At 40.6% G+C, this 12,778-nt stretch overlaps 1 protein-coding gene across 12 annotated transcripts in view; it reads left to right on the forward strand.

Moving 5' to 3' along the window:
- The window catches only part of NFIX (nuclear factor I X), a 316,203-nt gene that overhangs the window by 237,928 nt on the left and 65,497 nt on the right, over positions 1-12,778 (forward strand). For all 12 annotated transcript variants that reach the window (XM_060763577.2, XM_060763578.2, XM_067464018.1 and 9 more), the window contains 2 exons: positions 10,362-10,424; positions 11,809-11,883. In XM_060763577.2, the coding sequence (XP_060619560.1) occupies positions 10,362-10,424; positions 11,809-11,883 (138 nt within the window). The remainder of the gene's footprint in view (positions 1-10,361; positions 10,425-11,808; positions 11,884-12,778) is intronic.

The following is a 12,778-nucleotide window of genomic DNA, read 5'->3' on the forward strand; positions in this document are numbered from 1 at the left end:
GAAAGATTCTGCTTCCTAGAGTCTTGCCTTCATTTACTTTTTTGTTTACTTAATGGTTTCCAGTCTTCTCTTTGGAGGGAAGGTATTATGGGTGACCACCTTCATGGTTTGGTGTGTTTCTGTGTAAAACTACTTTCCAGGGCCCATTTCAACTTGGTTGAGGTCTGGATGGGGATATATATATATATATTATTAAAGTTTTCCATTGACATAAAATGAGGGAAAGGGGGGACTCGTTATGGTTTAGGTAGGAAAGTCTGGGGATAGGAGGAAAGAGTGGAGAGAGGTGGGGGTAGGGGAGTTTGGTAGACTTCTCTTCCTCTTCATCATGAATTTTTCAGTGTTTCTTATTGTTTCTGTTTCGTTTGTTCCAAAGAATGGATACTTCTCCCTTATTCCTTGTTGATGCTAAAATCCTCATATCTTCTTTCATATTATTAATCAATAAAATCCAGTCTGTTTCTTTCCTAGAGTTGCTTTGTCGGTATGATAATTGTGTTAATTGTCCAGGCTCATGTTTTCTACCATTTTTATCCACCATCCTTTAGTTGTTGGATCACCATGGACCTTTCAATAGACCCCTACAGCAACAACTATGTTTCCTTCTTGAGTCTTGTCCAGATGGGATGGGAGCGCTTTTCCTCTTTCAAGAAGCAGAACATTTTTTAGATGTCTGCTTTACAGCACAATAGATTTATTACAAGGCTCAAATTTCCAATTGCTTTTTATAATTTATGGGAAGATACTGTATTGGAGTTTGTAATCAAGTGTCTTCAAATATATGTACCTGTAGTATATTTTTCTCAGTAGCAGCAGAGCAAAGGTGGCCCTAGGTAATTTTCAACGGTAAGCAAACAGTATTTTGCACCCCCCCCCCAACCAATCATTGATATGGAGCAGGAACGAGAGGGGCTAGGCAAGGCTGAAGAGCCTGGCCCCTTCGGGAAGAGGATCGCCCAGCAGTGAGGCAAGGAAGCCGAGGCTCCCCCCAGACTGCTAGGGCTGTTGTGAGCCGAGGGGATGCTCCTCAAGTGGTGTTCGAGAGGCATTTACAGAGGCGCCTCTGCACCCTGGCAAAAAACGTGTACCGCAACTGCTTACTTTGCGTAATAGATGAGCCGCCCCTGCAGCAGAGTATTTGGAGTCAGTAAGGGGCTAAATAAAGACCAAACACTGACATTCAGTCCAGATTAAACAAAAATAAGTTTGCTGGATGGGTGGCCAATTGATAAGATTAGATAGATGTTTGTCCTAGATGAGACTGCATCCATTGAAAGAGCAAACTTGTAGCCTGGATTGGGATTGTTAATTAAATGGCAACTGCAGCCAGGAGTGCCTCTGTCTCCCAATTTCACTTGATGCCATCTCAGAGGTTAAGGATTTAGTTGCCATCAGATTAACTCTGCTTCATTTGTTAATAAGATTACTGTAATATGATTTATGGATTTGCAGAGTGTTTTTAAGAATCTCTGGAAACAAGTAAACTTTTGTTTCTGGATTTCTGGATTCACTTTGAAATATTTTTTCCCTTAAAGCCTTACATTCTAAAGAACGCTGTAGAAAGTATACCCCCCCCCCCCCCGTTTTAAAAATAATCTGAACAAGTGATAGTAAGGGTTACACCAGCTCTGAAGGTTGACCAATGTAAGAATCTTCTCCATAGTGCAATGGAAATCCCTACCAACTGTGACATACCCTGAAAATTATTTATTTGTTTGTTTGTTTATTTAAAACATTTATATTCTGCCCTTCTCACCCCAAAGGGGACTCAGAGTGCAGCACAGCGTATATACAGCAAACATTCAATGCCGGGACACAAATTCACATACAATACATAAACATTAAAACACATTTATCAAAATATTAAAATACACCATTTAAAACCGTCCTAGTCATCCGCATCAAATCTAATTGCCCTGGTCATCTTTCCTATTGCCGCTTTATTGCCCTGTCCCGAAAGCTTTATTATTGATCTAGGAGTGTCTGCACGCCCATCCCTCTCTGGAAACTCTATCCTAGTCATATTTCACCCGTTCATGCTCAGCATTATTTTTTAAGTTTTAATTATTACATTTGGCCCAGCCATAGGTTTTTAAACGTTGTTGTGTTACTGTTAATGTTTATTGCTTAATTTATGTTATGAGTTTTATTTTTATTGTTTTGTATTACTTGTTGTTATTGTTTTTATTATTGATGTATTGTGGGCTCAGCCTCATATAAGCTGCACTGAGTCCCTTGGGGAGATGTTAGCAGGTTATAAATAAAGTTTTATTATTGATTATTGGTCCCACAGCCAAGTTTTACCATCCTTCTAAAGGACAGGAGGGAGGAGGCCGACCTGATCTCACCAGGAATGGAGTTCCATAGCCGGGGAGCAATCACTGAGAAGGCCCTGTCTTTCGTCCCCACCAATCGTGCCTGTGACAATGGCGGGACGGAAAGCAGGGCCTCCCCGGAGGATCTTAATCTCCGCGATGGTTCATAGGGGGAGATGCATTCGGACAGGTAATTTGGGCCAGGGCCGTTTAGGGCTTTATGGGCCAAAGCCAGCACTTTGAATTGTGCCCGGTAGCAAACTGGCAGCCAGTGGAGCTGGCGTAACATGGGAATTGTATGCTCCCTGTATGCCGCCCCAGTTATTAACCTGACTGCCTCTCATTGGACTATTTGAAGCTTCCGAGCAGTCTTCAAAGGCAACCCCAAGTAGAATGTGTTGCAGTAGTCTATCCTAGATGTAACAAGAGCGTATTGTCAGTCTTTAGGAACCTGATTACCAGGATTTTTTTTTCAGAAAGGCTTTCCAATCCAGATACACTTTGCAGCTAAACAAGTGCCTGTGCTGCAGATTTTTTTTTCATGTCAGAAGTCACTTGAAAAACTGCAGATTGATTAGAACAGTACATTTTATTTGCTGCTATTTGTTACTTCTGCTTTTAGATTATTTTTACATTCAAGTGATTTCAGTTTTGTAAGTTACTTTAAGAGCTATGCTAGCAAGCAGAGGGGTTTTTTTAAAGGTTCCCTAAATAAGTTTAAAAAATACATCCTCTCTCATGCCAGAAATAGACCCCACAAGTCTTGATTTCAATGTATTGAAGCATGGTGCTTATGACGTAATCACAAGCACCAGTAATCACACGTGAAATAATCACACGTGAAGCCAGTTCCGTCTGTTTCTCAAGCCAAGAACTCATATTACAGCATACATAAAAGCATTTCTTAGATGGGGAATGAATTCTGTGTAAGGGATTGTGCTGTATAAAGCTGACCAGTTGCAGCAGCGGTATCTGAAGCATGTTTTCCCCATTTCTTCCTCCACTCCTTTGCCATGCTGCTGCAATAACATTTATTCAAAGTAGAAAGAGAAACAAAATCATGATTTATTAGTTCTGAACCAAGTCCCCAGTGCCGCTCTCCCTGGTAGTGTTTAGGAATTTATCTTCTGTCTGTCCCTGAGCTGAGCAAAGCCACACTCCTCCGTCCGTCCCTGCGTCCGTCCGTCAGTTGCCTGCTGCCGGCATTGTGGGAGCACTCCTAGCCGCCAGCACTAAAATGGCTGCCAAGTTTTAAAATGGCTGCCAGCAGTCGCAAGGCCGAAAGGGAACAGTGTGCATCAGCCAACTTTGAAAGGGAATAGATGGAGAGCAGGGGGAGAGAGAACAGAAACAACTCTTGAAATATTTCCGTAGTGCTTCCCCAGCTGTTGCAGAGTACGAGGCACATTTCCTGGCTCTTTTTTGCTTTGCTTTGCTTTGCTTTGACGGTGATAGAGGTAAACTTGCTGTGTTGTTGACATAGGTAACCTGAGTTCTGCAACTGGCCTCCTTCTGCCACGTCTGGACAGGAAAGGGATGGGCTATTTAACTCTCTGGGGATCGTAGACCCCTGTCCATTCAATAAGTCCAGATAATCATTCTTATGATCATCTTTAGGCTTGGCAGGCTAAAACAGATCTGTTGGAAGTCCTGTAAACCCTAATATCTCTTGTTTTTTACCATGTCAAGGACCACTTTCTGTCATTGGGTGAATTTATTTATTTACTAGCCATCCCCTGCCATGCATTGCTGTGGCCCACATGGGGGTTCTGTGTGGGAGGAATGGCCTAATTCTATCGTTGGTGGGGTTCAGGATGCTCTTTGATTGTAGGTGAAGTATAAATCCCAGCAACTACAACTCCCAAATGACAAAATCAATTTCTTTGAGTGAAGGACATACATTGGGTTGTTAGGTGTATTCTGTCCAAATTTGGTGTCAATTTGTCCAGTGGTTTTTGAATTCTGTTAATCCCACAAATGAACATTACATCTTTATTTATATAGATTTACAGTATTTATATTCCGCCCTTCTCACCCCGCAGGGGACTCAGGGCAGATTAGAATGCACATATACATGGCAGACATTCAATGCCATTTAGACATACAACATCTATAGATATACACAATTTAACATTCCAGCTTTTCCTGCTTCGTGAGGGTATGCTTAGTTCTGGCCACGGGGGGGCTTCACTGTCCACTTATGACACCGTGTTCTTGACGGAGTACTTCCTCATTCTTCTGCATGCTGCTGGAAGGTTTTATGGTGACATATATTAGTTAAATTAGCCTCCCCGCTTACAGCAGTACCTAAATTTCCTACTTGACAGATGCAACTATCTTTCCGGCTGCATGGGTCAACGCTCCATGCATAGGTCAACTCACTCCAACCCAGGCTGGCTTCAAACTCATGACCTCTCAGTCAGCAGTGATTTAATGCAGCTAGATACTAACTAGCTGCACCACAGCCCTATCTATCTATCTATCTATCTATCTATCTATCTATCTATCTATTGTGTCAGATTTTTTTTTATTTATCATGTCAGGAGCGAACCAAACAGATATATTGCATTAAAAGCAAACAAACAAAACATAAAGTTTGCAAACTTGGTAGTTGATTAAATGTCCTTTGACCAGTAGCTGGCCACTTGGAGTGCCTCTGGTGTTGCTCTAAGAAGGTCCTCCATTATGCATGTAGCAGGGCTCAGGTTGCATTGCAGTAGGTGGTCTGTGGTTTGCTCTTCTCCAGACTCGCATGTCATGGATTCCACTTTGTAGCCCCATTTCTTAAGATTGACTCTGCATCTTGGGGTGCCAGAACGCAGTCTGTTCAGCGCCTTCCAAGTCGCCCAGTCTTCTGTGTGCCCAGGAGGGAGTCTCTCATTTGGTATCAGCCACTGATTGAGATTCTGGGTTTGAGCCTGCCACTTTTGGACTCTCACTTGCTGGGGTGTTCCAGCAAGTGTATCTGTAGATCTTAGAAAACTATTTCTTGATTTACGTAATTGGCGTGCTGGCTGATAGCCAAACAGGGGGTGGGCTGGAGATGTCACTGCCTTGGTCCTTTCACTATTGGTTGCTACTTCCCGGCGGATGTCAGGTGGTGTAATATTGGCTAAACAGTATAATTTCTCCAGTGGTGTAGGGCGCAGACACCCCGTGATAATGCGGCATGTCTCATTAAGAACCACATCCACTGTATCAGAAGTGAATCGAGGATACAGTTATAATGTATTCAAAAACAGAAATAGTGTTTAAAACATTAATAATAATTAATCATTGGCAGTAATAATGTTAAAAAAATTGACAATAACCTGCAGTAAAATTTCTTTTAAGAAACTTTGGGGTTATGCTGTTGCCACACTGTGTGAATGTGGGCAAGCAACCATACAAATCTGAACTTCCACTTGGGTGAAAATGTAACATGTTTCTAACCGTCATGAGTAAATGCATTTTCTGCAAACCAAGAGATACTTTTCCTGTCGTCAGAGAACAGAAAAATCAATTAGGATCCTGATTTTCATGCTAAGCCATGGAAGGAAATGAGGCTTTAGTCTTCTGAGATAGATTTGAGCAGCAAATTCCTTCACTGAATATGTAGAAAAGAATATATTGACATATTCTGCTTCTATTCAGATCTGAAGATACTGTACAATTGGTTCAATCTACTGAAATTTCTCTTTCAGAGGAAGTACTAGATGAGATCTAGAAATGTTTACTAGGATAGGAAGGGCTAAAGTAGAAAACGCAACAGTCCTAGCACATATGAAAGCCACATTCAAATGCTGGAGTTGCAGAAACAGAAAGAAGTTTTTGACAACACTATATAACACGATTTTTGTTCCTGGATTATAAATGCCATTTCCTAATTGGTTCTGTCATAAAAACATATACAAAGTTTATTAAACTGCAGAAACTTTGTTTTTGTGGGGCATTCTGAAGCACACTTTGCTATAGTTTTTCAATGAATATTTCATAAAATCTCAACCAATTCAACATAGTTTGTGACAACCACAAAAATGGCTGTCTGGAGTATGACAACTACTTTCAAAGTAAGTACCGCACAGGCAAACAGGAAATAACACTTTCTAACCAGGAACAGATTTTTTTTCAAATTTTGTTACATGGTGCAATTAGAGTGCAACTGCTGTATCTGAGACTTGTATCTGCAGTTTTATTTATCCACACACGACAAAAAGTGTTATCTCAAGGCATTTTCCAGGTCTTCCTATGTGACTGTATGAGATTCGTGTGCCAGAAGTTCCTCATTTCAATAGGGTTCACTATTATCCACAGTTTTATTTATTCAAGCGAAGTCTAGGTGGGAGTACTGTATTACTATAAAGAAAGATGTTTGTGGCATGTTAAAGAGTCAAAGGAACTTAAAACTGGGTGTCCATCCCAGCATTTCAGTCCCCTGTCCTCATATATCTAGGCATCTTCTATTCTGGATCTTGCTATTTGAGTCATAATTGTGAAAAAAACACCTTGATTCTCTTTGTGGATATGCATCTAGCAGCAATTCTTAGCAATTTGTAGACATTATTTGTATGCTCAAATTACCTCTTATGAATCATCATGCTATAATTCTTCCAGAATTTTGTAAAGTAGATCAGATAATTAAATATTAATTTGCTGAATCAGAGAAAATGGTTTGCCTAACAGGTTAATAATAGAAAAAAATTCCAATTAGATAGCATTGTAGTGTCTTCTCTAAGTCACAAGTTTACCTGATTGGATAAAAGCCATCAAGATATAGCTTGCCTGCCTGCCTGCCTGCCTGCCTGCCTGCCTGCCACACTACATCCTCCCTCCCCTCCCTTCCCTCCTTCCTTCCTTCCTTCCTTCCTTCCTTCCTTCCTTCCTTCCTTCCTTCTCTCCGTCATTCCTTCCTTTTTGGTCAATAACACTTGAGAGCTTGGCATTTCATCTGCTACTTTTGCCAGCAAATACCTGGGTATAGACACTTCCTGTTCAAGCCTGGAGAGGCATTATTTATTTATCGTGTCATCCGCAACCAGAACATTGTATTACATTTCTAACAGAACAAAACAAACAAACAGATAAAAAAAACCCACAAATTTTGCAAACTTGGTAGCTGATTAAATGTCCTTTGACCAGTATCTGGCCACTTGGAGTGCCTCTGGTGTTGCCGCAAGAAGGTCCTCCATTGTGCATGTGGCAGGGCTCAGGTTGCATTGCAGCAGGTGGTCAGTGGTTTGCTCTTCTCCATACTCGCATGTCGTGGATTCAACTTTGTAGCTTCATTTCTTAAGATTGGCTCTGCATCTCGTGGTGCCAGAGCGCAGTCTGTTCAGCGCCTTCCAAGTCGCCCAGTCTTCCCAGGGGGGAGTCTCTTATCTGGTATCACCCACGGATTGAGGTGCTGGGTTTGAGCCTGCCACTTTTGGACTCTCGCTTGCTGAGGAGGAGAGGCATTAACCAAAATATAAAACCTTCAGGGAGAATAATATAATATACCGTATATACTCGAGTATAAGCCGACCTGAATATAAGCCGAGGCACCTAATTTTACCACAAAAAAACTAGGAAACTGGATTGACTCGAGTATAAGCCAAGGGTGGGAATGTAGCAGCTTCTGGTAAATTTTAAAAATTAAAATTAAAAATACAATTACATTAATTGAGACATCAGTAACTTAAATGTTTTTCAATATTTACATAAAGCTGGAATTTAAGATAAGACTGCCCCAATTCTGATTAAACCATTTTTCTAACCTTCTTCAATGTAAACATGCATACGTATCCTTCCAATAATAACAGAGGCAGTAAAATAATAAATGTAATCATAATCATAATAGAGTAAAATAATGGAAATGTAATAGTAACAGTAATAAATGTAATAAAAATAAGAATAATGGCAGAGTAAAATAATAAATAACCTTGACTTGGGTATAAGCCAAGGGAGACTTTTTCAGCCTAAAAAAAGGCTGAAAAACTAGGCTTATACTCAAGTATATACAGTAATAATAATAACTCTATTCTTAGATCCTGCCACCATGTTCCCGAAGGGACTTGGGGCAGTTTACATGCGGACCTAGCCCAGTTAAACATAGTTGAAATATAACACAATAAAATACGTATACAAAACATCATAAAAACATAAGCCAATAACCAACAACCAGTAGCCAAGCACAGTGGACATGTTCAGAACTGAAAGGACGGGGCAAGGGTTTGTGCAATACAACTGCAAGGGCGGGTGTGATAGTAAAGTGCAAGAGCCAGATATTAAGTTAAGGTTAGAAGGACCAAATGAACTAGTGAACCAATTAATCAAAGGCAAATTGGAACATCCAAGTTTTTACTACTTCTAAGCAGTAAAGAAAGGAAATATGTGTGTTCAAGCAGGACAGTACCATGTCAGAACTGAACCAGGAAAACAGAAATTGAAGATTTGCACACTGCAGAGGAAACCCATCAAATAAAGGGCTTATTTGATGATGTACTCTGTTCTCTGTGTATCAATGAGGCTGTTTCCATGTTTTCATTTGTATAGTGAAGTGGCTCATGTACCATTCCAAGTGGGGGTTTTTCCAGAAACACACAACAGCTGTATTTTCCTTTTTTTTTTCTTTTTTTTTTTTTGCAATTAACAGAGGTTTATTTTGGGGGCTATTTATTATTATTATTATTATTATTTAATTATTATCATGCTTCTCAAAGTTAAAAAAAGATCCATAGTGAAGCATTTGGTTTCATTTTGTCCCTCAAGAAATGATTAGTCTGAAACAGGGGTTGGAGATACGTATTTTTGAATTGCTACTCCCCATGCTCTTAAACATTGGCCAGATTGGCTAGTGCTGTTGGGACTTGTAATAGCCAATAAAGTCACATCATTCTCAGTCCCTGATCTGAAACTTCACTGCTCTGAAACAAGCCAGTCCATAGGATCAAGCTACACATTATGTCAGTGGACTTGTAACTAACTGATCCAGTTCAGTGGGAGGTGGGTGCGCAAAAATACAATTAAAAGATACAGAAAGAATCCAGAGATGGTCATGTTGAAGCCTTCTTGTGCATCTCTCCAAAGATTTTCACCAGTCTAGCTCTCTTCTGATGTCAGGCAATATCTTAATTTGCTTTTATCCCACATAATTTCCATTGTGCTTATAAACAAGGGAACTGGAGTATCTTGTAGATGTTGCCAGTGTGGTAGTGCTTGTAAGGAAAGAAGTGAGCTTGAGAGGATAGAGATGTGAGATTGTTGTTTATTCGTTCAGTCATTTCCGACTCTTTGTGACCTCATGGACCAGCCCACACCAGAGCTCCCTGTCGGCAGTCACCACCCCCAGCTCCTTCAGGGTCAATCCAGTCACTTCAAGGATGTCATACATCCATCTTGCTCTTGGTCGGCCCCTCTTCCTTTTTCCTTCCATTTCCCCCCAGCATAATTGTCTTCTCTAAACTTTCCTGTCTTCTCATGATGTCACCAAAGTACTTCATCTTGGCCTCTACTATTCTTCCCTCCAATGAGATGTGAGATGGCCTGTCTCAAAGCAGCTTTGAAAGTACTATTAAAGAGAAGTGAAATGTCAATTATCAAGGTTCTTATTATATTTTTAATGACTGGGATGGAGGATACTCCTCGTATTTTCAACTCAAGTGCCAAAAACTACTGGGTCATGTTTGAATTATGGTAATAATGGGCTTCTCTGGGACTATGCCGTATTCTTCAGCAATTGCTGAAAATAATGCCAGATAAACTTGTGGGGAGCTTATCATGGCTCTCAAAATCTTGCAGTGATGGAATATGAAAGTAAGGAATTACCTATTTGACATTAATCTATCAAAGAAGCTGAATCTCATTATACTGATCAGATGTTTAAAAGAGCCACATTTCTTTTGACTATATTATGTTTTGGGAGAAGAAAGTGAAATGGCGTTGCACAGCATTTATGGCACAATCTTCCCATTGGTCATGAAAAGTGGTGAACAGAAGCACCTACACAGTGGGTGCCAGTTGTTAACAATCATCTTCTGTTCTTGCACCAGCATTCCTTTGATGTCAGATTTTGCTTCTGTTTTTCAGAATCCGGACAATCAGACAATTCAAACCAGCAAGGAGATGCGGACATCAAACCACTGCCCAATGGTGAGTGAACTAGTCCCTAGGATCGGATTCTCTAGTCTTTTGTCTTGCTGCCTCAGAAACCCTTAACTTTCCAACTTGTTGTCTCATAACCATTTCCAGGAATGGGTTTTAGCAACTAAGATTCAGAGGCTTCTGGAATCATTTCCAGGAATGGGTTTTAGTAACTGAGAATCCGGAGAGAGCACGGATAAGCTCCCTCTGCCAGCTCTGGCTCCCCATGTGGAGACATGAGAGAAGCCTCCCACAAGGATGGTAAAACTTCAAAACATCCGGGCATCCCTTGGGCAATGTCCTTGCAGATGGCCAATTCTCTCACACCAGAAATGATTAGCCATTTTTCAAGTCATTCCTGACACACACAAAAAGGCTCTCACAACCTGATTTAGAATTACACTGGAATTGAAGAAATATATGTAAGCAGTAAGAGATCAGGATTAAGAGAACTGAGAAGGTTCCAGTTGTGAAATCAGGGGCTTTGAACGGAGAGAAGGAGATAAAAATAACTGGAGGAGGAAAGCCAATATTGTGGGTAGCTGGGGACCTATAGGAGGACTAGAAGGGAGGTTTCAGTCCAACCACACTTACTGCAAGCTACCTTTAGACACTACTTCTACTCTATTTTATTTCCTAAATCAGCATTTCTCAACCTGGGGGTTGGGACCCCAGGGGAGGGGTCTCAAGGGGATGTCAGAGGGGTCGCCAAACACCATCAGGAAACACAGTATTTTCTGTTGGTCGTGGGGATTCTGTGTGAGAAATTTGGCCCAATTCTATCATTGGTGGGGTTCCGAAAGCTCTTTGATGGTAGGTGAACTATAAGTCCCAGCAACAACAACTCCCAAATGTCAAGATCTATGTTCCCCAAACTCAACCAATGTTCACATTTGGGCATATTGAGTATTCGTGCCAAGTTTGGTCCAGATCCATCATTGTTTGAGTCCACAGTGCTCTCTAGATGTAGGTGAACTACAACTCCAAATATCAAGGCCAATGCCCACCAAACCATTCCAGTATTTTCTGTTGGTCATGGGAGTTCTGTGTGCCAAGTTTGGTTCAATTCCATTGTTGATGGGGTTCAGAATGCTCTTTGATTGTAGGTGAGCTATAAATCCCAGCAACTACAACTCCCAAATGACAAAATCAATCCCCTCCTTCAACCTCACCAGCATTCAAATTTGGGCATATTGGGTATTTGTGTCAAATTTGGTCCAGTGAATGAAAATACATCCTGCATATCAGATGTTTACATTACAGTTATGAAGTATCAATGAAAATAATTTTATGGTTGGGGGTCACCACAAGATGAGGAGCTGTATTAAGGGGTCGCCGCAGTAGGAAGGCTGAGAAACACTGACCTAGATGGTGTGTCTTCTTTTCTTTGCAGGGCATTTGACTTTCCAGGACTGTTTTGTGACATCAGGCGTCTGGAATGTTACAGAGCTGGTGAGAGTGTCACAGAGTAAGTTAATGCAACGCTTCCTGAGGTGATCAAGGATAGAGGGGCACATATGACTGCTGAAAACTTCTTCCACTTTTAAACTTCTTAAATACAAGATAGTGACATCTGTTACTGTGGTCCATACAAGCCTCCTCTATGGCAACTGGATTTTTGAGCCAAATCTGAGAAATCACCTGGATGGATGTCATTCACATTTCTTGGTTCTGCTATGGTTCTGCTATGAGTTTAGAATGAGTATTAAAGGAAATAGCCAAGCTGCTGAACCTGTTCTGGGCATAGATATCTTCTTCAAAATTTCATACTAAATTCCATGGTTCTCCACTGCACTGACATGGAAGCTATTACCTGCTACATGAACATGGTATAAACATGTAGGTAATCTCCTCTTTTTAGAAGCCTATGCCTGAAAAGATTGGCATTGCCTCAGAATAGTTTTGTCTTACTTGCTGTTTTTCTTATCATGTGGGTTCCCAACAAAAAGGTTCATGAGCTTCAGACATGCATAATTGGGTTTTGAGGTATCTGTAATACATAGGCATTTAATCCAGATAGACAGGGCCAGTGTTGGGTGAATAAGGCATCCTATCTCAGGAATGTTTGGCAGCAGTTGCTAGCTGTTTAGTTCAGTCATTCTTAACTTTTTATTAAAAAATCAGGAACTCTTTTAAATATTTTTGTTGCCATATATCACCAAGAGATAACTCAAGATTTAAAACTCTCAAAGGTGATCAAATATTTTTTTAAAGGTGGTCATCAAGATCCTTCAAAGTTTGAGAGAAGGGAGAAATGAGTAAATCCACATATTTCTATTATACTATTTTTATTGGAATGATTCCACTCAAAATACTAAGACATACTTTCAGCAAGATTCCTCCCCCTCTCCATCTATGTCAGC

Source organism: Anolis sagrei, chromosome 2 (genome assembly GCF_037176765.1).
Source record: "Anolis sagrei isolate rAnoSag1 chromosome 2, rAnoSag1.mat, whole genome shotgun sequence".
Classification (NCBI taxonomy): domain Eukaryota; kingdom Metazoa; phylum Chordata; class Lepidosauria; order Squamata; family Dactyloidae; genus Anolis; species Anolis sagrei.